We start from the raw sequence: 26,319 nt of genomic DNA, 5'->3' as shown, positions 1-26,319 counted from the left end.
AGCCCTTCATGCAGCTAGGTTCCAGGTTGAGCACTAAGCATTCAGAAAACCCCTCTTAATCTTCATCTGTACCCATATATGGCATGTCTCTTCCTACATTTGTTATCTCCCCTTTAACTGCAAGTCGCACAGTGGTCAATATTAGCATCTTCATCAAAGTATCCTTTGTGCTGATATAATTGAGCTCACCAGCCACAGGCTCTTACACATGCTGAGCTGACTCTAAATATACATGTTCGTCACAGCTGTTTTGCATGTGATGTGAAGATAGGCTGGCTGTTCCTAGACTAGATGAGGCCTCCATATTATTGGGGAGATTTGTGGGGGCTGCATGTTAGAAACAGGGCCATAGTTCTGTAGACCTATATTGTGGGTTCACTGTCTAAGACTGACTTGGCTGCGGTGGAGTCCTCAAGCTTGCTTTGTTCAGCCCCCATCTTCCGCTTACAGTAGGTTCAAAAGATTCAAACTAGTCACTACAAGTTTACTTCATAAGTTGGGCCCACTTCATATTAGGGCTGGGCGATATGGCCAAAATATCATATCAAGGTATTAAAAACAAAATTTGACAGCATGATGGTATTTTATGCTTTTGAATAATAAGTTGTAAACTTGCTTTATGAGTAGTGAGTGATTTTCAACCAAAAATAATTTTCTGCATTTTCATAAATTTCTTTATTTCCAGCACTAATTTCAGATAATCTGGAGGTGGCACGATATGGGCAAACAATCTAGGCCTTGTTTTTAACCACTTGCGATTTAGATCAAAATACTTGGGTGAACTGTTGGAATAATTCTATAGTTAGAATATAATAGTGGGCACTTTGAATAGTGTTGTTTGACATGACAACGAATGAAAATGCCAGGGAGTTACTGTGACATGGTAGGAACCAAAGTGTTCATAAGTGTTTCCTTGGTGACCCTATAATCTTTGGCTAAATGTAATGTTTTCTCATGCTACTTCATGTAATTAACATATTCATGCTTTTTGTATTCCTATATGATATTGAAGATACTGTTGCACAGAAATGCTGATTTAGGTCTATACCATCACTGGTATAATCAGGCTGTTTAGCTAATTACGTTTGCTCTGACTCAGTACATTAGCGGCTAACACAATTTTGGCCCAACTTGCTAAGAAAAGACAAACTAGCTATTTGCAGATGTAAGAAAAAGACTAATAGTGTAATTCATTAATTAAGAAGCGAAGTGAAAACAGCATCGTTGTCATGAACATTGTTGCATGTGCTGCACTGACCATGCAGACTAGAGGTCGATCGATTATGATTTTTCAACGTCGGTACCGATTATTGGAGGACCAAAAAAGCAGATACAGATTAAATCGGCCGATTTTCTTTATTTGTAATAATAACAATTACAACAATACTGAATGAACACTTTTTTTTAACTTAATATAATACATCAATAAAAACCATTTTGCCTCAAATAAATAATGAAACAGGTTCAATTTGGTTTAAATAATGCAAAAACAAAGTGTTGGAGAATAAAGTAATATTTGCCAATATGCAATATGTGCCATGTAAAAATATGTGCCATGTAAAATATGTGCCATGTAAAATATGTGCCATGCAAGAAAGCTAACGTTTAAGTTCCTTGCTCAGAACATGAGAACATATGAAAGTTGGTGGTTCCTTTTAACATGAGACTTCAATATTCCAAGGTAAGATGTTTTAGGTTGTAGTTATTATAGTATTTATAGGACTATTTCTCTCTATACCATTTGTATTTCATATACCTTTGACTATTGGATGTTCTGATAGGCACTATAGTATTGCCAGTGTAACAGTATAGCTTCTGTCCCTCTCCTCGCCCCTACCTGGGCTCGAACCAGGAACACATCAACAACAGCCACACTCGAAGCATCGTGCTCCACAAAAGCCGCGGCCCTTGCAGCCCTAGGGGAATAACTACTCCAAATCTAAAAGCGAGTGACATTTGAAACGGTATTAGCGCACACCCAGCTAACTAGCTAGCCATTTCACATGGGTTACACCAGCCATCAGGCTGATAGGCTTGAAGTCATAAACAGCGCTGTGCTTGTGAAGAGCTGCTGGCAAAACGCACGAACGTGCTGTTTGAATGAATGATTACGGCCTGCTGCTGCTCAGTCAGACTGCTCTACCAAATCAGACTTAATTATAACATAATAACACACAGAAATACGAGCCTTTGGTCATTAATATGGTAGAATCTGGAAACTATCATTTCGAAAACAAAACGTTAATTATTTCAGTGAAATACGGAACCGTTCTGTATTTTATCTAACGGGTGGCATCCCTAGGTCTAAATATTCTTATTACATTGCACAACCTTCAATGTTATGTCATAATTACGTCAAATTCTGGTAAATTAGTTCAAAAATGAGCCAGGCAGCCCAACCTGTTGCATATACCCAGACTCTACGTGCAATGAACGCAAGAGAAATGACACAATTTCAACTGGTTAATATTGCCTGCTAAACTGGATTAGTAGTTATGACTAATGATTATGATTGATTGTTTTTATAAGATAAGTTTAATGCTAGCTAGCAATTTACCTGGGCTTCTACTGCATTCGCGCAACAGGCAGGCTCCTCGTGGAGTGCAATTGTTAGAGCATTGGACTAGTTAACTGTAAGGTTGCAAGATTGGATCCCCTGAGCTGACAAGGTGAAAATCTGTTGTTCTGCCCCTGAACAAGGCAGTTAACCCACCATTCCTAGGCCGTCATTAAAAATAAGAACGTGTTCTTAACTGACTTACCTAGTTAAATAAAAAGGTATTTAAAAAAAATATATATATTTAAAAATCAGAAATCGGCGCCCAAAAATACCGATTTCCGATTGTTATGAAAACTTGAAATCGGCCTTAATTAATCGGCCATTCCGATTAATCGGTCGACCTCTAATGCAGACTGAATGCAAGTGTCTCGAGGAACAACAAATGCACTCCTTGAGTGACAGGGGGCCAGGCTCGGTCTGTGTGTAAAGCATCATGGAGACAGAGAGCGGAGAGAGATGACTCAAGTAGAGAACTATAAAAATGGACGTTACACACAGCGTATCACATTTTACAAACCAAACATTCAAATACCTCTGTAGAAGGTAAAGTAAAAACCCAAACTGGTCCATGCATTAATACTGGTATATCGTAAAATACGGTATACCGGCCAGCCCTACGTGATATTACGTGCTGCTAAAATATTTTACTTACATCATGGTAGTTTTAGAATATAGAATTTAGAATAACATTATTACACGATAGAAGTACTGTTTTTACAGGATAACACATCCTTATAGCATAACACATCCTTATAGCATAACACATCCTTATAGCATAACACATTCTTATAGTATAACACATTCTTATAGTAGCCTTATAGCATTACACATCCATATAGTAGCCTTATAGCATAACACATCCTTATAGCATAACACATCCTTATAGCATAACACATCCTTATAGCATAACACATCCTTATAGCATAACACATCCTTATGGTAGCCTTATAGCATAACACATCCTTATAGCATAACACATCCTTATAGCATAACATCCATATAGTAGCCTTATAGCATAACACATCCATATAGCATATAGCATAACACATCCATATAGCATATAGCATAACACATCCATATAGCATATAGCATAACACATCCATATAGCATATAGCATAACACATCCATATAGTAGGCTTATAGCATAGCACATCCTTATAGCATAACACATCCTTATAGCATAACACATCCTTATAGCATAACACATCCATATAGTAGCCTTATAGCATAACACATCCTTATAGCATTACACATCCATATAGTAGCCTTATAGCATAACACATCCTTATAGCATAACACATCCTTATAGCATAACACATCCTTATAGCATAACACATCCTTATAGCATAACACATCCATATAGTAGCCTTATAGCATAACACATCCTTATAGCATTACACATCCATATAGTAGCCTTATAGCATAACACATCCTTATAGCATAACACATCCTTATAGCATAACACATCCTTATAGCATAACACATTCTTATAGTATAACACATTCTTATAGTAGCCTTATAGCATAACACATCCATATAGTAGCCTTATAGCATAGCACATCCTTATAGCATAACACATCCTTATAGCATAACACATCCTTATAGCATAACACATCCTTGTAGCATAACACATCCTTGTAGCATAACACATCCTTGTAGCATAACACATCCTTATGGTAGCCTTATAGCATAACACATCCTTATAGCATAACACATCCTTATAGCATAACACATCCTTATAGCATAACACATCCTTATAGCATAACACATCCTTATAGCATAACACATCCTTATAGCATAACACATCCTTATAGCATAACACATCCTTATAGCATAACACATCCATATAGCATAACACATCCATATAGCATAACACATCCATATAGTAGCCTTATAGCATAACACATCCTTATAGCATAACACATCCTTATAGCATAACACATCCTTATAGCATAACACATCCACACAGCGTATCACATTTTACAAACCAAACATTCAAATACCTCTGTAGAAGGTAAAGTAAAAACCCAAACTGGTCCATGCATTAATACTGGTATATCGTAAAATACGGTATACCGGCCAGCCCTACGTGATATTACGTGCTGCTAAAATATTTTACTTACATCATGGTAGTTTTAGAATATAGAATTTAGAATAACATTATTACACAATAGAAGTACTGTTTTTACAGGATAACACATCCTTATAGCATAACACATCCTTATAGCATAACACATCCTTATAGCATAACACATTCTTATAGCATAACACATTCTTATAGTAGCCTTATAGCATAACACATCCATATAGTAGCCTTATAGCATAACACATCCTTATAGCATAACACATCCTTATAGCATAACACATCCTTATAGCATAACACATCCTTATAGCATAACACATCCTTATAGTAGCCTTATAGCATAACACATCCTTATAGTAATAACACATCCATATTGTAGCCCATCTCCGCATTGAGTACCGCTTCCCATTGAAGCGTCTCAGTGCAGGTGTGCAAACCTAGGATCCTTTTGGATCATAATTATATGGACAGGAGGAACTTGTCCTGATGTGTAGAATGACAGTTTCAAAACGATAGTGTTTCTCAAGTCGTTCTGCCTTTGCCTTTCTCAGGTCAGTAATGAACACTAGGGATAATGTGCAATGCAACTGACTGGCAGAACTCTCAGAAGTTGTGTTCCAAACATCAGTTGCCTCCAAACACATGACATGTTCCCTCTACATCCAGGACATCAAAGAGTTTCTCAAAACCCCAGAGTCTTCACAATAGATCATGGATGTTGATGGATGTATTACTCCAGGCTAATATGAGAACAGACTTATTCTAAGCCCTAAAATATGATTTCAAATATTATATCATTTGTAGTCTAAGAGCTTTGTTTATAACCTTTGATCAGTTTGTAAATATATTAAATTACTGTTTGCTGATTTTGTCATCGTAAACTTCACCCACTTTATGTAAATGAAAAGGACGGCTTATGAATACAATAATGGGATGATGTGCTACAACCAATGATGTCCAGTAAAATGTACAATGTTCAATTCACATTAGCTCCACAGAAAGAGGAAGAGTATTAAGCATTAGTGATGGTAAAAAAAAACGAGTTACATATTGCAATATTATTTGTGGACAACATATCTCTCGTCTCCCTGCAGCAGACACACAGTGAGCAATATGTTTGGAACAGAAATCCCAATATCGAATCACAATATAGAGTACCAGTCAAAAGTTGACACACCTACTTATTCAAGGGTTTTTATTTATTTTTACTATATTGTAGAATAATAGTGACCCCATGAAAACTATGAAATAACACATAACGAATCATGTGTTAAACAAATCAAAATATATATTTGAGATTCTTCAAAGTAGCCACCCTTTGCCTTCAAGGCACACTTAACGAGCATGACTACCACAGCATTCTGCAGCAATACGCCATCCCATCTGGTTTGCGCTTAGGGGAACTGTCATTTGTTTTTCAACAGGACAATGACCCAACACACCTCCAGGCTGTGTATGGGCTTTTTGACAAAGGAGAGTGATGGAGTGCTGCATCAGATGACCTGGCTTCCACAATCAACAGACCTGAACCCAATTAAGATGGTTTAGGATGGCCTCCCGGGTGGCGCAGTGGTTAAGGGTGCTGTACTGCAGCGCCAGCTGTGCCATCAGAGACTCTGTGTTCGCGCCCAGGCTCTGTCGTAACTGGCCGTGACTGAGGTCCGTGCGGCGTCCGGGTTGGCCTAGCGTCGTCCGGGTTAGGGAGGGCTTGGCCGGTAGGGATGTCCTTGTCTCATCGCGCACCAGCGACTCCTGTGGCAGTCCGGGCGCAGTAGCGCACTAACCAAGGTTGCCAGGTCATTGTCCTATCCTCCGACACATTGGCTGGCTTCCGGGTTGGATGCGCGCTGTGTTAAGAAGCAGTGCGGCTTGGTTGGATTGTGTATCGGAGGACGCATGACTTTCAACCTTCGTCTCTCCCGAGCCCGTAAGGGAGTTGTAGCGATGAGACAAGATAGTAGCTACTAAAACAATTGGATACCACGAAATTGGGGAAAAAAGGGGTAAAATTCAACAACAAAAAAACAAAAAATGGTTTGGGATGAGTTAGACCGCAGAATGAAGGAATAGCTCAGCATATGTGGGAACAAGGCGGTTGGAAAAGCATTCCAGGTGAAGCTGGTTGAGAGAATGTGTGTGCAAATCTGTCATCAAGGCAAAGGGTGGAAGAAGAATCTAAAATATATGTTTTGATTTGTTTAACACTTTTTTGGTTACTATATGTGTTATTTCATACTCTTATTATTCTACAATGTAGAAAATAGTTCAACTTTTGACTAGAATCGTAAAAGTCGCGACATATAGAATCATATGAATAACAATACATACAGTACGCAATAAATACAGTATCGTATCGGCACCTAAGTAGAGCGATAATATCGTATCGTGAGGGCTCTGGCAATTCCCGGCCCTAGTAAGCAGCGGTATATGGGAGTGTCTTTTATTAAATTCTTTCCCCATGCAGCAAATAATTGGTCTGAAACATTGTTGATGCACCCATAGTACTGAAAACACTGAGGGGAAAAATACCTACAGTATTTCAGCATTCATTACCTTGATCTCTACACAATGTGATTGGCCTAAATACTGGGTGGATAAAGGCAATAATGTATGAATATGGGTCATTTTGACTTAAAGGGGGGACAACTCCCTCTAGTTTACACTACTTTTCCCCCACTTATATCAAAACATGTTTGATATAAGCGGGGGTAGAGTAGTGAGGTTGAAAGGGATGTGGTCATGAAAGTAATGATTCTCATTCAGTCTATAGCAGGGACTTCAGGTTATTTGGAGAACCATGACATATTGAAAATGGAGGAGACATGGGGACAGAAACCAGAAAGGGAGGTTTGACGTACCAGAGGCATTTACAACAACCACACCAGCACATGCAGCAGTTGTTGGGTCGTGGGTGGCCAGGCGCCTGGGGACGTCCTTCAATGTGTGGCTGCTGCCGTTTTCTCATGTCAACTCCGCTTAAACTTCGGGGCTATGGAGGAAACCCAAACAAGTTGGTTAGGGACAATCCTATCTTCCTCATAGATGGATGAATATCACAACATTGGTTAGGGATAGTGATGCACTGATATCACATTTTTGCCCGATACCGATATCCGATATTTTCCTTGCCCCAAAAAAAACCCGATACCGATAACCGATGTTGAACATTTTAGCGGCCTTTTAAGCATTCCAGTACAGTTAAATAGACACACACACAGACACAACGGTCTAAGGCACTGCATCTCAGTGCAAGAGGCATCACTACAGTCCCTGGTTCAAATCCAGGCTTTCCAGGCTGTTCACCTAAATTACACTAGGCAAGTAAGTATAAGAATGTAAGTATATCATTGTCACTACCTCCACATGCAAAGACGTGACCATGAGCAAAGAATAATGTTCTGTACTTCCACAATGACAAGGAGGTACTGTCTAGAGTTTACTAAGCCTGTATGTGAGTAAAGGTTATATAGCCTACTAGGTCTATGTGTGAGTAAAGGTTATATAGCCTACTAGGTCTATATGTGAGTAAAGGTTATATAGCCTACTAGGTCTATGTGTGAGTAAAGGTTATATAGCCTACTAGGTCTATATGTGAGTAAAGGTTATATAGCCTACTAGGTCTGTGTGTGAGTAAAGGTTATATAGCCTACTAGGTCTATATGTGAGTAAAGGGTGTATAGCCTACTAGGTCTATATGTGAGTAAAGGGTGTATAGCCTACTAGGTCTATATGTGAGTAAAGGGTGTATAGCCTACTAGGTCTATATGTGAGTAAAGGGTGTATAGCCTACTAGGTCTATATGTGAGTAAAGGGTGTATAGCCTACTAGGTCTATATGTGAGTAAAGGGTGTATAGCTCACTAGGCCTATATGTGAGTAATGGGGAAGAAAACAAGCTTGCCTAAAAGGTTGCAGCGCAATAGCTGTGTGAAATTGACTACAGCTCAGCGTTCAACACCACAGTGCCCACAAAGCTCATCACTAAGCTAAGGACCCTGGGACTAAACACCTCCATCTGCAACTTGATCCTGGACTTCCTGACGGGCCGCCCCCAGGTGGTAAGGGTAGGTAACAACACATCTGCCACGCTGGTCCTTAACACTTGGGCTTAGTCCCCTCCTGTACTCCCTGTTCACCCACGACTGCATGGCCAAGCACGACTCCAACACCATCATTCAATTTGCTGACGACACAACAGTGGTAGGCCTGATCACCGACAACAATGAGACCTGGCAGTGTGGTGCCAGGACAACAACCTCGCTCTCAATGTGAGCAAGACGAAGGAGCTGATCATGGACTACAGGAAAAGGAGGGCCAAACATTAACATTTCAGTTTCAAGTTCCTTGGTGTCCACATCACCAACAAACCAAGACAGCTGTGAAGAGGGCACAACAAAACCTATTCCCCCTCAGGAAACTAAAAAGACTTGGCATGAGTCCCAAAGGTCTACAGCTGCACCATCGAGAGCATCCTGACTGGTTGCATCACCGCCTAGTATTGCAACTGCTCGGCATCTGACTAAGGCACTACAGAGGGTAGTGCGTATGGCCCTGTACATCACTGGGGGCAAGCTTCTTGACATCAGGGACATATATACTAGGCGGTGTCAGAGGAAGCCCAAAAAGTTAACAACTCCAGTCCCCAAAGTCATAGACTGTTCTATGGGCTACCTCATGGCAAGTGGTACCGGAGCACTAAGTCTAGAATCAAAAGGCTTCTTAACAGCTTCTACCCCCAAGCCATAAGACTGCTGAAATATGAATCCACCCAGACTATTTACATTGACTGACCCCCCCCCCCCCCCCCCCCCATTTGTTTTTACATTGCTGCGACTCGCTGTTTATCATCTATGCAGTCACTTTACAAATTACCTTCACTAACCCTGTACCCCCGCACATTGACTTGGTACCGGTACCCCCTGTATATAGCCTTGTAATTGTTATGTACATTGATTGTGTTACATTAGTTTATCTAGGAAATATTTTTTTATACTCTATTTCTTGAAATGCATTGTTGGTTAAAGGATTTTAAGTAAGCATTTCACGATAAGGTCTACCTACACCTGTTGTATTCGGCGCATGTGACAAATACAATTTGATTTGAATATCTCCATTGTGAGAGCCAACAAAAGTAGGATACAAAGTCAAATGTTTTACTTCCTATCAAGCACATTCGGTCAATCAACCCAAAAAATTAGGAGCCTATTGGGAACATCCCTAGTAAATAAGACGAGCAAACGTAAAAAGATGTGAGCCAACAATGAAAACATTCTGGTACAATCACCACAATTATTAACATCCTGGTGCTGAATGGTACAATAATGCTTGTTTCAAATCAATCCCAAAGAACAGATTATAATTATAATTATCATAATCTGGGTGTGGAGCACGAGCCCCAAGTAGTAATAGAGATTATATATTTAGGCTAACCTTTAAAAATACATACTTTTCATTTGAATCCAAAAACTATTAAATAAAGGATCATCTTACCTGCAAAGTCATCATTCAACTTTTTCCCCTTATTTATGGACACTATCAATGACCAGTGAGGAGGTTTCCTGTCTCTCTGAGTAGCCTAAACTTTAACATCCATGATGATACATGGACCAATAGGCCAAATATGCAAATCCTGAGTTGACCACTTGAGCAGCCATCGGTTATTCACCTTCCACCGGTGGAAAACATGCACACTGATGCAAAATACAGTGACAAACACCTTTGTTCTAGCTGGGGACACGTCCACGCCACTGAAAAGAAATGCAAATAAACTCTCCATGTGGAAACACAAATATAGGCTTAGCCAAAGAACCTCCTTTTCATTCTGCAACTCCATCACGTTTTGGCCAGGATGAATTTTTTACTGTATTTCTACTGTCAAACTACAGTGAGGAGAATTTATATTTCATTAGCCATTTGGGAAATGTACTGTCTTTGATCTTGCTATAGGACGATAAAGAGAAAATTACCGACACTAACATTGCCTTCCTCGTTTTGCGTACGTCGCAAAAGTTTGAGTGATTTTCGTACACAACATTCTTATAGATTTTTCGAAAACCATTATTTGGTCAAAAGTAATAACTTATGCATTATGTTGATTCCTGCTATGAGAGTATATGCTTGTGCCTGTTTCGCTGTTGGCTGCTGTGTGAGAGCTACTCTCACTCCCCCTCCCCTTGTGCACACAGTGGAGGGAGAGATGCAGTCCTACAACGTTTTTGTAGGACATTAGCCTACATTTACTGATTGATTAATCAATTAGCCTACATGTCTATACAGCAACAATATCATATTCAGAGTTAACAGTCTAGAGAAGTGTTGAGTTCCCCCTTCTTCAGGTGGTGAATAAAACAGCCTTTAGGCCAATAACGACAAAGAGGTTGGCAAATTCTCTATAGAACTAGAAATTAAATATTCTAATTCTGGATCCTATTTTTGACAGGTTGCACATCGAAACATAAATCCTGATTTCCCTGGATATGTTAAATGAAATAGCTAACTTTGAGGCTACCATCTGTTATCTTACTTGGCACTGAAAACGTTTGTCTTGAGCCCTGCCGCTAATGTAAGGTAACGGTCCATTAAAATACTGATTGTTTTATCGTTGCATTGTTATCGAGCCAAATAGTAACCTTTACCCCCCCAAAAAATGGTATTGTAAATTATTGCTGAATTATAGTTATCACAACAACAAAAAAAGGGTACATTTGTTGTCCATATCGCCCAGCTCTAAGTACAAAATACAGCAGAGGAGGGATATTGGACTTACTTTCCTCAATGGGCCTTGGTTGGTTGTTTCAGTGGGAAGATCCAGAAAGTATTTTGTAGTTGCCATTCCTTAATAGTGTGCTCTCAGTACTGGTCACTCATAGCAGAAAAAAATATTTTGTTCAATGGCAAATATGATTATCTTTTTAAATCTAAAGCTAATTTACTCATTATTAACAGCTGGTGATCCTAGCCAGGCCTGCATCTTACATTTGAGGTGAAGGCTTAAAAATGGGGCTAGTAGGTTAATGTTGGCTTAATATGGTTAGTAGGGCACTATAGGCGTAATTGGGCTAGCAGGGTAATGTAGACCCAATAGGCTTAGTAGGGTAATGTAGCCTCAATAGGCTTAGTAGGGTAATGTAGACTCAATAGGCTTAGTAGGGTAATGTAGCCTCAATAGGCTTTGCAGGGTAATGTAGTATCAATAGGCTTAGTAGGGTAATGTAGACTCAATAGGCTTAGCAGGTTAATGTAGACTCAATAGGCTTAGCAGGGTAATGTAGGTTTAATAGGGTTAATAGGCTTAGCAGGGTAATGTAGGCTTAATATGGTTAATAGGCTTAGCAGGGTAATGTAGGCTTAATAGGGTTAATAGGCTTAGCAGGGTCATGTAGGCTTAATAGGGTTAATAGGGTACTGTAGGCTTAATTAATAGGGCCGATTTAAAGCAGCCTCCAAGGGTCCCGGCCCTCCTGCCACTCTCCAGTCTCTACCCATACTGCAAACATTATTCCAGAGCAATTTATAGGATTCTGTCAGATGCATACAGCTGAATAGAATTTTGAGAATTCAAATAGGAGCATACTGAATTTCCTTAAATGGTGGCCAGTATATGTAGGATGAAACTTAGCATTCACATTCACTACTATAAGGTCATGGAACTCTGCCCTAAGTAACCTACCATGATAATTAGTCAGTTGTTTCCACAGACAGACACGGCAGGAGAGTCATGGCGCTGAGGTAAGTGGTTGGTTGAACTTGGGTGGGTTCAGTAGTAAAGCACTAGGGTGTGTCTACAGAGCAGTATCGTTGTTCTCACCATCACTGATGGAGGGCCAGGTGGTGAGGAGGGAGGAGGAGGACAGCAGTCTCCGCCCTGGGTCTCAGCAGAGCTCAGGGACTCAGTGGGTGGACCATTTGCAGTGTTGCGTGCAAGGGGAGCAAAAATATACCATCTGAGAAAAATAACAGAAATACAGTGCATAGTAATATTGTACAGACAGAGAGTAAGTTTATATTAACCTTTGACCATTAGGCCAGGAGTGTCAAACTCAATTCCTGGAGGACCTTGTGTCAAGGTAATTGATTAGTTAGGAACTCCCTTCACCTAGTAGTCTAGGTCTTAATTGGTTAAAAATAAAAAATAAAATAAGTGGAAACATGGCCCTCCAGGATTTGAGTTTGCCACCCCTGCATTAGGCCTACTTTTCACTCTGTGTTGATGAACTCCACCACAAATCCTGGTCGGTCTCTTATTCGACACCTCCAAAAATGAAACTGTGCATAATGGAGGCAATAGTCTAACAGTTTTCAAAAGTGACTGTTCTCACATGTGAGTTGTGTTTCACAGTTTTAGGCTAGCTATAGCCTGGGCCTATACTGCAGAACTACTGCAAACACATGACTGCAGAGGTCTAGATGGTCATATCCATGACAACTACAGAGATCCTTTCTCATCTGGTTCCTAACATGGCCTGGGGAGAGCCACTGACAGACCTCAGCAAGGCAGGGTACTATACAGAGGATCAGGAGGTTCACAATAAACACTTTATTCCATATACTTACAAGTCAAAGTTAACTCTGTCAGGAAAAAGTGTCTACTGGCCTAGGAATTTCAATCTGTCCCACTGCTATTTCTGATCCTCTGTATAGTACCCTCCAATCTGTCCCACTGCTATTTCTGATCCTCTGTATAGTACCCTCCAATCTGGCCCACTGCCAATTCAGCACCCTCTCCTCCAATCTGGCCAACTGCTATTTCAGAACCCTCTCCTCCAATCTGTCCCACTGCTATTTCAGATCCTCTGTATAGTACCCTCCAATCTGTCACACTGCTGTGTCAGCACCCTCTCCTCCAATCTGGCCCATGGCTATTTCAGCACCCTCTCCTCTATACTTCAGGTCCTATCCAATAAACAAAAAATAGACATACAGTACCAGTCAAAAGTTTGAACACACCTACTCATTCAAGGGTTGTTCTTTATTTTTTACATTGTAGAATAATAATGAAGACATCAAAACTATTAAATAACAGTTACCAAAACAATTGTTAAACAAATCTAAATATATTTTATATTTGAGATTCTTCACAGTAGCCATTGTTTGCCTTGACAGCTTTGCATACTCTTGGCATTCTCTCAACCAGCTTCATGAGGTAGTCACCTGGAATGCTTTTCCAACATTCTTGAAGGAGTGCCCACATATGCTGAGCATTTTTTGGCTGTTTTTCCTTCACTCCAACTGATCCCAAACCATCTCAATTGGGTTGAGGTCAGGTGATTGTGGAGGCTAGGTCATTTGATGCAGCACTCCATCACTCTCCTTGGTAAAATAGCCTTTACACAGCCTGGAGGTGTGTTTTGGGTCATTGTCCAGTTGAAAAACAAATGATATTGGGACTAAGTGCAAACCAGATGGGATGGTGTATCGCTGCAGGATGCTGTGGTAGCCATGCTAGTTAAGTGTGCCTTGAATTCTAAGTAAATCACAGACAGTGTCAACAGCAAAGCAACCCCACACCTCTTCCTTCATGCTTCATGGTGGGAACCACACATACGAAGATCCTCCGTTCGCCTACTCTGCATCTCACAAAGACACAGCGGTTGGAACCAAACATCTCAGATTTAGACTCAGACCAAAGGACACATTTTTACTGGTCTAATGTTCATTGCTCATGTTTCTTGGCCCAAGCAAGCCTCTTCTTCTTATTGGTGTCCTTTAGTAGTGGCTTCTTTGCAGCAATTCAACCATGAACGCCTGATTCACGCAGTCTCCTCTGAACAGTTGATGTTGAGGTGTGTCTGTTAATTGAACTCTGCAATGCATTTATTTGGGCTGCAATTTCTGAGGCTGGTAACTCTATTGAACTTATCCTCTGCAGCAGAGGTAGCTCTAGGTCTTCCTTTCCAGTGGCAGTCCTCATGAGAGCCAGTTTCATCATAGCACATGATGGTTTTTGCGACTGCACTTGAAATTTTCCGGATTGACAGACCTTCATGTCTTAAAGCAATGGACTGTCATCTCACTTTGCTTATTTGAGCTGTTCTTGCCATAATATGGAATTGGTATTTTACCAAATAGGGCTATCTTCTGTATACCAGCCTTACATTGTCACAATACAACTGATTGGCTCAAATGCATAAAGAAGGAAAGAAATTCCACAAAGCACACCTGTTAATTGAAATGCATTCCAGGCGACTACCTCATGAAGCTGGTTGAGAGAATGCCAAGAGTGTGCAAAGCTGTCATCAAGGCACATGGTGGCTACTTTGAAGAATCTCAAATAGAAAATATATTTGAATTTGTTTAACACTTTTTTGGTTACAACATGATTCCATAAGTGTTATTTCATAGTTTTAATGTCTTCACTATTATTCTACAATGTAGAAAATAGTACAAATAAAGAAAAACCCTGGAATGAGTAGGTGTGTCCAAACTTTTGACTGGTACTGTATGTGAAGAGTGGGACTACCCAAACGGTAGCCTAAGAAAATGTTCCACTAACAATAACATGCTGTTGCACAACCCCAGGACCTCTCCTCAGTCCCAACAGAGGACTCACATCCCCAGGACCTCTCCTCAGTCCCAACAGAGGACTCACATCCCCAGGACCTCTCCTCAGTCCCAACAGAGGACTCACATCCCCAGGACCTCTCCTCAGTCCCAACAGAGGACTCACATTCCCAGGACCTCTCCTCAGTCCCAACAGAGGACTCACATCCCCAGGACCTCTCCTCAGTCCCAACAGAGGACTCACATCCCCAGGACATCTCCTCAGTCCCAACAGAGGACTCACATCCCCAGGACATCTCCTCAGTCCCAACAGAGGACTCACATCCCCAGGACCTCTCCTCAGTCCCAATAGAGGACCGCTCTGAATAAGAGCATCTGCTAAATGTAAAAGTAGATCCACAAATGGGCACAATTATACATTTGCGCGCAGTCTAGGTAGCCTATGCCTACTTCTATGCATAAATCCGGTGCGTGTCCTTGCTCAATACTGACAAGACCCCCTCAAACAAAAGACAATGAGTAAATGGAATGAAATAAACTAAAACTTGTTCATCACAAGTGTAGCATAGGTTGTGAGCTCTGCAAAAAAACATGTCTACTCCGACAATGAGAACCGCAAAATACTGGCATAATAAAATAATGAATGCATTAACAGAAATGACCCTAACCAAACAAACATTGTAGATTGGAAATGGGGATTAACAGTAAATGTACTACTGGTGATGAGGAATTGATAGACTAACAATCAAAGAGCATACAATTCACACAATGAAATTGAATTGGTGCGCTTGAATTGGTGGGAGAGAGCACATTAGACACAACTTGTGCATCCCCTTCTACTTGACCTGACATTTCAAAGACACATTATCTTCACACATACTGTAGGCCTAAGGAATACACTTACAAAACGTGTCATGTCCAAAGCAGTAGCTATTCTTTGAAAACAAATGCAATTTCACTTATTTGATCAACTTTATCAAATTGCTTGGCGTGCCAAGGCAAATACTGTCTTACTTGTCAGATGCCAGTCTTAAGAGTGATGGACTGTGCCATCCAAGCACGAATAATGGGGTCTCATGTGCCATGAAAAAAAAAGTGTCTACTCTACAATTGAATGTAATTTATTTATTTTTTAGTGTGTTGACCAACAGCCTATCAACTAAAACAATCGACTAGATGGGGTCAGCCCTACTTCATTAACATGTCAACTTCATAAACACTGGTGGATAGCTGTGAGTGGAAAAACAAGCTCTCTACTTCATTAACATGTCAACTTCATAAACACTGGTGGATAGCTGTGAGTGGAAAAACAAGCTCTCTACTTCATTAACATGTCAACTTCATAAACACTGGTGGATAGCTGTGAGTGGAAAAACAAGCTCTCTACTTCATTAACATGTCAACTTCATAAACACTGGTGGATAGCTGTGAGTGTAAAAACAAGATATCTACTTCATTAACATCTCAACTTCATAAACACTGGTGGATAGCTGTGAGTGGAAAAACAAGCTCTCTACTTCATTAACATGTCAACTTCATAAACACTGGTGGATAGCTGTGAGTGGAAAAACAAGCTCTCTACTTCATTAACATGTCAACTTCATAAACACTGGTGGATAGCTGTGAGTGGAAAAACAAGATATCTACTTCATTAACATCTCAACTTCATAAACACTGGTGGATAGCTGTGAGTGGAAAAACAAGATATCTACTTCATTAACATGTCAACTTCATAAACACTGGTGGATAGCTGTGAGTGGAAAAACAAGATATCTACTTCATTAACATCTCAACTTCATAAACACTGGTGGATAGCTGTGAGTGTAAAAACAAGATATCTACTTCATTAACATCTCAACTTCATAAACACTGGTGGATAGCTGTGAGTGGAAAAACAAGCTCTCTACTTCATTAACATGTCAACTTCATAAACACTGGTGGATAGCTGTGAGTGGAAAAACAAGATATCTACTTCATTAACATCTCAACTTCATAAACACTGGTGGATAGCTGTGAGTGGAAAAACAAGATATCTACTTCATTAACATGTCAACTTCATAAACACTGGTGGATAGCTGTGAGTGGAAAAACAAGATATCTACTTCATTAACATCTCAACTTCATAAACACTGGTGGATAGCTGTGAGTGTAAAAACAAGATATCTACTTCATTAACATCTCAACTTCATAAACACTGGTGGATAGCTGTGAGTGGAAAAACAAGCTCTCTACTTCATTAACATGTCAACTTCATAAACACTGGTGGATAGCTGTGAGTGGAAAAACAAGATATCTACTTCATTAACATCTCAACTTCATAAACACTGGTGGATAGCTGTGAGTGGAAAAACAAGCTCTGTGAGCCCTTTCAGGCAAGCTATGAAATATGACTGACTGAAAAAACCTATTTGAGACTTGGCCTCCTACTTCGTAATGTCCATAATGCATGCAGTTTTACTACTTTAACTGGTCAAATAAAGTCTGTACTCCAACATTTAGACATTAAGGATAATTTAGAATGTTTTTATTTTTTATGATCAGGTTGACTTTCCCAGGAAATTGACACGGTATAGTCCATCATCACTACAGTACCTGTCAATTAAATAGCTAGACTGGAATGAATGCATGGCCATTTTACATCATGGCTGTTTGTGTGATAGCCTATGGTCTTTTCTCAATTGGGCATAAGTCCGTCCTCTCCTTGGCTCCTCCATCCTTCTATCCTCTGTGGCGCAGAAACGGAGTTGCTATATTGTAGGAGTGTCAATACCATTGAGATATATATAGGACTCTAGATGGATATAATTAATTTAAGCATGGACATTGCCATCATTTTAAAGTAGTTAACTGTGTTGGGATTCTCATTAGAGGTCGACCGACTAATCGGAATGGCCGATTTCAAGTTTTCAAACAATCGGAAATCGGTATTTTTGGGCGCCGATTTTTTTTATACCTTTATTTAACCTTTATTTACCTTTATTTAACTAGGCAAGAACACATTCTTATTTTCAATGACGGCCTAGGAACGGTGGGTTAACTGCCTTGTTCAGGGACAGAACGACAGATTTTCACCTTGTCAGTTCGGGGGAACCAATCTTGCAACCTTACAGTTAACTAGTCCAATGCAATAACGGCCTGCCTCTCTCTCTCGTTGCACTCCACAAGGAGTTACGGAGTTACGCGAATGCAGTAAGCCACGGTAAGTTGCTAGCTAGCATTAAACTAATATTATAAAAAACAATTAATCATAATCACTAGTTAACTACACATGGTTGATGATATTACTAGATATTATCTAGCGTGTCCCTATCATCTGACTGAGCATACAAGCATACAAGTATCTAAGTATCTGACTGAGCGGTGGTAGGCAGACGCAGGCGCTTAAACATTCATTCAAACAGTACTTTTGTGCGTTTTGCCAGCAGCTCTTCGCTGTGCGTCAAGCATTGCGCTGTTTATGACTTCAAGCCTATCAACTCCCGAGATGAGGCTGGTGTAACCGAAGTGAAATGGCTAGCTAGTTAGTGCGCGCTAATAGCGTTTCAAACGTCACTCGCTCTGAGCCTTCTAGTAGTTGTTCCCCTTGCTCTGCATGGTTAACGCTGCTTCGATGGTGGCTGTTGTCGTTGTGTTGCTGGTTCGAGCCCAGGGAGGAGCGAGGAGAGGGACAGAAGCTATACTGTTACACTGGCAATACTAAAGTGCCTATAAGAACAATAGTCAATAGTCAAAGGTTAATGAAATACAAATGGTATAGAGGGAAATAGTCCTATAATTCCTATAATAACTACAACCTAAAACGTCTTACCTGGGAATATTGAAGACTCATGTTAAAAGGAACCACCAGCTTTCATATGTTCTCATGTTCTGAGCAAGGAACTGAAACGTTAGCTTTCTTACATAGCACATATTGCACTTTTACTTTCTTCTCCAACACTTTGTTTTTGCATTATTTAAACCAAATTGAATATGTTTCATTATTTACTTGAGGCTAAATAGATTTTATTGATGTATTATATTTAGTTAAAATAAGTGTTCATTCAGTATTGTTGTAATTGTCATTATTACAAATAAAAAATATTTTAAAAAATCTCCAATTAATCGGTATCAGCTTTTTTGGTCGGCATCGGCATTGAAAAATCATAAATCGGTCAACCTCTAATTCTTGTGGTTTGGTTTGATCAGTCAATGATCATAGCATTGCCTTCTTTAAATTGGTTTGCCTAGATAGTAAATGGCTTTGAGCTATATTACCGACATCTAGTGGCCACAGTAAATGACTGATACAGAAGATTTGTTTCAGGTTTCCAGCACTGCAGGTGGAGGTAAAGCACTAATATTAGTTTTATGCTTTTTTCAAACGCACAAATCTACTTTTAAAAAATGGAGGTAGCCTCAATGTCGCTGCCCATGCGGTCACAGTCGCCATAATGGCTCCGATACAAAGATTAGGCTAGTGCTCTATCTAATTCAATTGTCAATTTGTTAGAGATACTTCACCTAAATTATACTAGGCAAGTCAGTTAAGATCGAATTACTATTTACAATGACTGCCTACACCGGCCAAACCCTGACGACGCTGGGCCAATTGTGCGCCGCCCCATGGGACTCGCAATCAAGGCCGTTGTGATACAGCCTGGAATCGAACAAGGGTGTCTATAGCACTGAGATGCAGGGTGTGTTACTCTAGCACTGAGATGCAGTTCCTTAGTCCACTGCACCACTCGGGAGCTTCACAATCAACGTAAGATACACATATTATATCATCCCAAATGTGTTAGATGGTTTACCAAAACAATCTCAACAAACCATTTCTGTATGGACCTCTTTGGCAGTAGAATGGCCTTACTGAAAAGCTCAGTGAATTCAACATGGCACCGTCATAGGATGCCACCTTTGCAACAAGTCAGTCAGATTTCTACCCTGCTAGAGCTGCCCCGGTCAACTGTAAGTGCTGTTATTGTGAATTGTCTAGGAGCAACAACAGCTCAGCTGCGATGTCATTTCATTAAGTTCCTGAAGTACAGTTCTTGTGCGGAGGGAGGTTGCATCCCGTTCTGTAAGCCTGTGTGGTTTCCATGGCTGAGCAGCCGCACACAAGCCTAAGATTACCATGCACAATGCCAAGCGTCGACTGGTGTGGTGTAAAGCTCGCTGTCATTGGTCTCTGGAGCAGTGAAAACGTGTTCTATGGAGTGATGAATCACGCTTAATCATCTGGCAGTCCATTTGACAAATCTCAGTTTGGGGGATGCCTGGAGAACACTACCTGACCCAAAACATAGTGCCAACTGTACAGTTTGGTGGAGGAGGAATAATGGTCTGGGGCTGTTTCTCATGGTTCGGGCTAGGCCCCTTAGTTCCAGTGAAGGGAAATATTAACACTACAGCATACAATGACATTCTAGACGATTCTGTGCTTCCAACATTGTGACAAAAGTTTGGGGAAGGCCCTTTCTTGTTTCAGCATGACAAAGTGAGGTCCATACATAATTGGTTTGTTGAGATCGGTGTGGAAGACCATCAAACACATTTGGGATGAATTGGAAAGCCAGGCCTAATCGCCCAACATCAGTGCCCAACCTCACTAATGCTCTTGCGGCTGAATGGAAGCAAGTCCCTGCCGCAATGTTCCAACATCTAGTGGAAAGCCTTCCCAGACAAGTGGAAGCTTTTATAGCAGCAATTTAGGGACCAACTCCATATTAATGCACATGATTTTGGAATGAGATGTTCGAAGAGCAGGTTTCTACATACTTTTGGTCATGTAGTGTACTTTCGGATGATTTGGACATAATACATGAAAAAACTGCTAATATTGGTCCCATGAATTAAATTGGATTTGTGCCACAAATGCTTAAATGTTAGCATGCAAAAACAGAGCCAAGCTGTTTCCTCTAAGGAGAAAAGCATATACACATTTAAAAGTATATGCTACCACTTTACACATGTAGTTTGGCATTCCACCTCTGTAAAGGTAATTTACCTGATGATGTGCTAGTGGAGGAGTCATTTCTAATGACTTCTAATGTTTCCAAGTTCCCTCTCTTCACAACCAATTGAGATTCTCCCCTTTTATTCCATTTGGAAACGGCAGGCTGGAGCGGTAGCCTAGTTCAGCCATACCAAGTAAACTGACTTGCTGCCAATTGGAATGTATGACATATTTAGCTAGTGAGCAGTGGTAAAATCGTACATTTTAGAACTAGCTAACTAAATACATTAAAAAGAATATCACATGCTTGCCATAATTTGCTAAAACATTCGCATCATAGCTGTCCTTGCCTGCAGCTCCTGGGGTGTTGTGCGTGGTTCTCTGTGATTCGAAGCATCTGCAGCTGTGATTCTGCACTAACTAGCTAGCTAAAACATTGCATGTAACGTTAGCTGCAAAGACAATCTGATTCTGCTTGGCAAGACACCGCATGATAATGCAAAACTAATAGAAAACTACGATAGCGCCTTATTGTCGCATCAACAAAAATAAGAATAACACCCAATTTCTGTATAGCTAGCTAACATTAGACCGTTCTCTCCTTTTCTGTGCTGCGAAGAAGAGCTATGAAGAGCTAGCTATGAAACTAGCATGGCTAGTGCTAGCTCGTGGGACATTTAACAGAAGAATGAAGAATATCCATAATCTTACCCTTTTAATTCTGGTTGTCAGTATTCTGTAGTGGTTCATTTATACGTGTTTTATGTTGATGCTTGTTAAATCGCACAGTAAAGATGCATCCTGCCTTATAATCTCCATCGGCGGTGTTTTTCTTCCATCCGCCCAACTTCAGCACCGACTCTGAGCCAGTGGACATACTGCGCAAGCGTGCTGCTGTCACTGTCAACTCACGCTGGCCAGGCTGCAGGGTGGGGAAAACTGAGTTGCTACATAGATTTTTCAAAGATGGAGGTAGTAATATTGAAGCATTTATTGTACGTTTCCTACTATCTTTGCCACATAGACAGCCACTGTCCCCTGTTAAAAAATTGCGACTTTGTAAATGAGGACGAATGACACGTCATGTGTTATATCACATGTTTCTTGTAACATAAGTGGTTACTTAAATTCTTTATCAAGTACTGAAAAAAGTGGGCTTGGTATGTGTATGTTAGAACATGTTTTGATGCCATGCAAGATCATCATCACTCTGTTGGGCACAGCCTTCAGCACTTTTACACAATATGTTGTTTTAGGTCTTTTTAAATATATTTAACATACAGTATGCCATTATAAATATCCCATAATTGAAGTATTCTTAATTGCCATAATAAATATAAAGAGTGGCTATTGCTGCCTACTTCTAAAGCTGCAGAGGCTTTAATTCTGTCACACATTTTCTGTAATTTGTTGGTTGTTCTATTTTTTAGGGTTCTCCTTGGTACACCTTGATGTAGCCTGAAAGATAGAAGGTAATTCTGAGCATTGGCTCGTCATTGTTCAGGGATCTGAAACAAAAACATGTGTTTGCGTATGGGATATATGCAATACTTTCTCTGAGCCAAGTTGGCCAATTGTTAAGCTGTAGCAAAATATGAAGTATTCCCACCTTTAACATAATTGCTTTGTATTTTTATCTCTATTTGCAGGGGGTGTTTGTAATAATTTGGATATAAAATGGGAATGAGAGTTTTCTACACTGGAGATAAATAAGAGCCATGTGTGTTTTCAAGCCCCTCCATCACACTTTACTGGTAGTCTAATATCTGGGTATGAGGTATCATTGCCAGTGGACATTGCAGTTTCACCTTGTGAGAGATGGGAAGTGCAACAAATGTTTGCTCTAATCCTCCACTGGGAGGCATCAAAACCATGTTGCCTTCTCATTCCGAGAAATACAACTGGTGAATCATGCCTGTTGTTGAATGGGGGGTAATTGAAATGATCTACTAAAGTGCATAGTGTTACTGTATAATGTGACTCATTTAAAGAACAGCCTATATATTTCGTGCAACTCAAAGAGGCAATTATAGAAGCATTATTATATTCTAGAATTAATTTATAAAGCCTAATATAGACTAAACAATACAGTAGTTAAGTAACAGTGAATGTTGTTTCATTATGCCAAGTGGCATAAGAACATCAAAGACTTAGCCATCCTCTCCCAAACTGAGGAAACCTTCCACAAAAGAGGGTCTTAGACCAGACGATAGGCATGGTACAGAAAATTAAATAAACAAAACACTATCAAAAGTAAAACAGTCCCTACCACCCATCAACCCAGCACTGCTGCCCCCATTTTTACCAGCATGTCCTGCTCCAACTGTCCAACCCTGGGAAGTCTACAAAAAACTACAGAAGGTGAAAACCTGAAAGGCTTAACGGGGTTTGCTAATAAAGGAGTTTGCAAATTAATTGAGCGTGGACTACTGGCTGGCGTTCTTAACTTATCTCTACAAGAGGGCATTGTTCCTGACGAATGGAAAGAAGCTATAGAGGTCCCCTTACCTGAATCCAAGACATCTCACTAATCTTCTGAGCAAAGAGAGCTTTATCACTGATTGGGATCTTACCTATGTCCTACGCCAGATTGACACCCAGCAGTATGGATGTCTTGGATAGTTACATCTGTGCTACTGACTTAGTCTGGCTTTAATTCTAGCATGTCTACAAATTAATCATTGATATGTTGGATTCACATCACCATCTCAACCAAAATCTAAGTTAAAGAATAGGACTAAATCAAATCAACACTTTATTGATAGTGCATTTAAAGTTTTATTTATTTAGTCTTATTCTTTAACTTAGATGTTTGTTTTTCCATTGGAATTCAGGTGGGCTTTTAGATGATTGAAAGCATAGTGATAACACATTGGAAATTCAACTAACTTTTGGCTGTCTTTTTGAGTGGATGAATATAGGTTGTAATCAAATCAAAGTCACAACCAAATATTATTACCCAATTATCCATGCTGAAATGACATAGTGTGCTCGGAGGGTAGTGTTCTTACAGACACTCCACAGTAAAGCACTCCATCCCACACCAGAACCCCTCTAATATCATAAGATGATCACTTGACCTACATGATGACTTGGGTGCAGAAACAATAAGATCCAAGGCCCAACATGACCCAGTAATAATGTGCATTGTTACCTTCAAATTATATTTCTTTATGATGGGGGAAAACAACTAACTTCCTGCAATTCTACACATTGTGCCATGGGGCAAAGAGGAACATTTGCAGTTTTATAGCTAATCTTATTCTATTCTACACATTTTGCCATGAAGCTGAGAGAAAATATTTCATTTTTAAAGCTAATTAAAATAAAAAATATGGGTGTGTTGACTGTGATAAACGCACTGGATTATGTGCTTCAACACCTGCATTGCTTGCTGTTTGGGATTATAGGCTGGGTTTCTGTACAGCATTTTGAGATATCAGCTGATGTACAGTATATATGTTTTTACATTGATTCAGATCCAGGAGGGGACCTTGAGAAATGTTTAACCATGGGTCCTGATTCTGTTCGCTGAATGCCTATTAGATAGGAGAGCCTCACAAATGTTTTTCTAAGACATTGACCTTAGAATACATTTTGAGACAGCAATTTATCCTCTGTATCTTGAAATATCACCCCAGGCCACACCCTTGTTAGAGTTTTCGATTTTAGGCTAAGAAAGATAATCCATACGGAGCTGTCGGGAGTTACTCTGCATGGCCGCAGAGTTGTGAAAGACCTTGTCATTTCGATTGATTCAGATGTCATTTTCGATACACATAACAAAACCATTTCAAATGTTCTGTGGTTGACTTTGCTTTTTGTCTTCCAGCCTTTTAAGAAGGATCCACCTAGGATTGACTTGGTCGGTCTATGTCATGGAGGTGTTCCTAATGTTTGTACACTCAGTGTAGATCTACCTGTCTACACTGTTAATGAGGCATACAGCATTTCTTCATATACAGTACCTTTGGAAATTATTAAGACACCTTGACTTTTTCCACATTTTGTTAGGTTACAGCCTTATTTTAAAATTGATTTAAAACATGTCTTTATCTACACACACAACACCCCATGATGACAAAGAAAAAACAGGCTTTTAGAAATGTCAAAACTATTTTTTTTAAATTAAAAACTGAAATATCACATTTCCATAAGTATTCAGACCCTTTACTCTGTACTTTGTTGAAGCACAGCCTTGAGTCTTCTTGGGTATGACGTTACTATAACGTAGACGCTGGGAGTCGAAAAACAAGTTCAGGTGGTGAGTTTAATAATAAATGGAACATAGACCAATAAAAGAAACACGAGTAGTGTATAGACATGAAACACATAGTCAATATTGCCTGGGGAATGGAACTAAGGAAGTGACAGATATAGGGGAGGTTATCAGTGAAGTGATGGAGTCCAGGTGTGACAGCTACAAGCTTGGCACACCTGTATTTTGGGAGTTTCTCCCATTCTCCTCCGCAGATCCTCTAAAACTCTATCAGGTTGGATGGGGAGCGTTGCTACCGGGCTCTGGCTGGGCCACTCCTGCGTTGTCTTGACCTTGTGTTTAGGGTCGTTGTCTTGTTGGACGGTGAACCTTTGCCTCAGTCTGAGGTCCTGAGCAGGTTTTCATCAAGGATCTCTCTGTACTTTGATTTGTTCATCTTTCCCTCGATCCTGACTAGTCCCCTAGTCCCTGCCACTGAAAAACATCCCAACAGCATGATGCTGCCACCATGCTTCTCAGTAGGGATGGTGCCAGGTGTCCTCCAGACGTGGCTCTTGCCATTTAGGCCAAAGAGTTCAATCTTGGTTTCATCAGACCAGAGAATCTTGTTTCTCGTGGTCTGAGAGTCTTTTAGGTGCCTTTTGGAAAACTCCAAGCGGGCTGTCATGCCTTTTATTGAGGATGGCTTCCATCAGGCTACTCTACCATAAAAGCCTGATTGGTGGAGTGCTGCAGGGATGGTTGTCCTTCTGGAAGGTTCTCCCATCTGAACAGAAAAACTCCAGAGCTCTGTCAGAGTGGCCATCGGGTTCTTGTTCACCTCCCTGACCAAGGCCCTAATCCCCCGATTTCTCAGTTTGGCTGGTCGGCCACCACTAGGAAGAGTCTTGGTGGTTCCAAACTTATTCTATTTAAGAATGACGGAGGCCACTGTTTTCTTGGGGACCCTCAACGCTGCAGAAATGTTTTGGTACCCTTCCCCAGATATGTGCCTCGACACAATCTTGTCTCTGAGCTCTACAG

General features: G+C 40.3%; 1 protein-coding gene across 6 annotated transcripts in view; it reads right to left on the bottom strand.

The window, feature by feature from the left end:
• Positions 1-21,982, bottom strand: part of LOC110502979 (regulator of G protein signaling 17) — a 31,584-nt gene extending 9,602 nt beyond the window's left edge. For 2 of the 6 annotated variants that reach the window (XR_016491150.1, XM_021581334.3), the window contains exons 1-4: positions 21,789-21,928; positions 12,545-12,585; positions 12,450-12,512; positions 7,502-7,632 (exon numbers count right to left, since the gene is read on the bottom strand). Coding sequence is in view for 4 of the 6 variants with exons in the window: in XM_021581334.3 (XP_021437009.1) it covers positions 7,502-7,632; positions 12,450-12,512; positions 12,545-12,547 (197 nt within the window). In the remaining 2 variants the exon portion in view is untranslated. The other 4 variants (XR_016491151.1, XM_021581335.3, XM_090217538.1 and 1 more) reach the window with 3 other exon arrangements.
• Positions 21,983-26,319: the final 4,337 nt, after the last annotated feature.

The sequence above is a fragment of the Oncorhynchus mykiss genome, chromosome 23 (genome assembly GCF_057628025.1).
Source record: "Oncorhynchus mykiss isolate SJ-2025 chromosome 23, ASM5762802v1, whole genome shotgun sequence".
NCBI classification, from domain to species: domain Eukaryota; kingdom Metazoa; phylum Chordata; class Actinopteri; order Salmoniformes; family Salmonidae; genus Oncorhynchus; species Oncorhynchus mykiss.
Note: the sequence above shows the minus strand (reverse complement) of the source record. Positions and strands in the feature narration are given on the sequence as shown.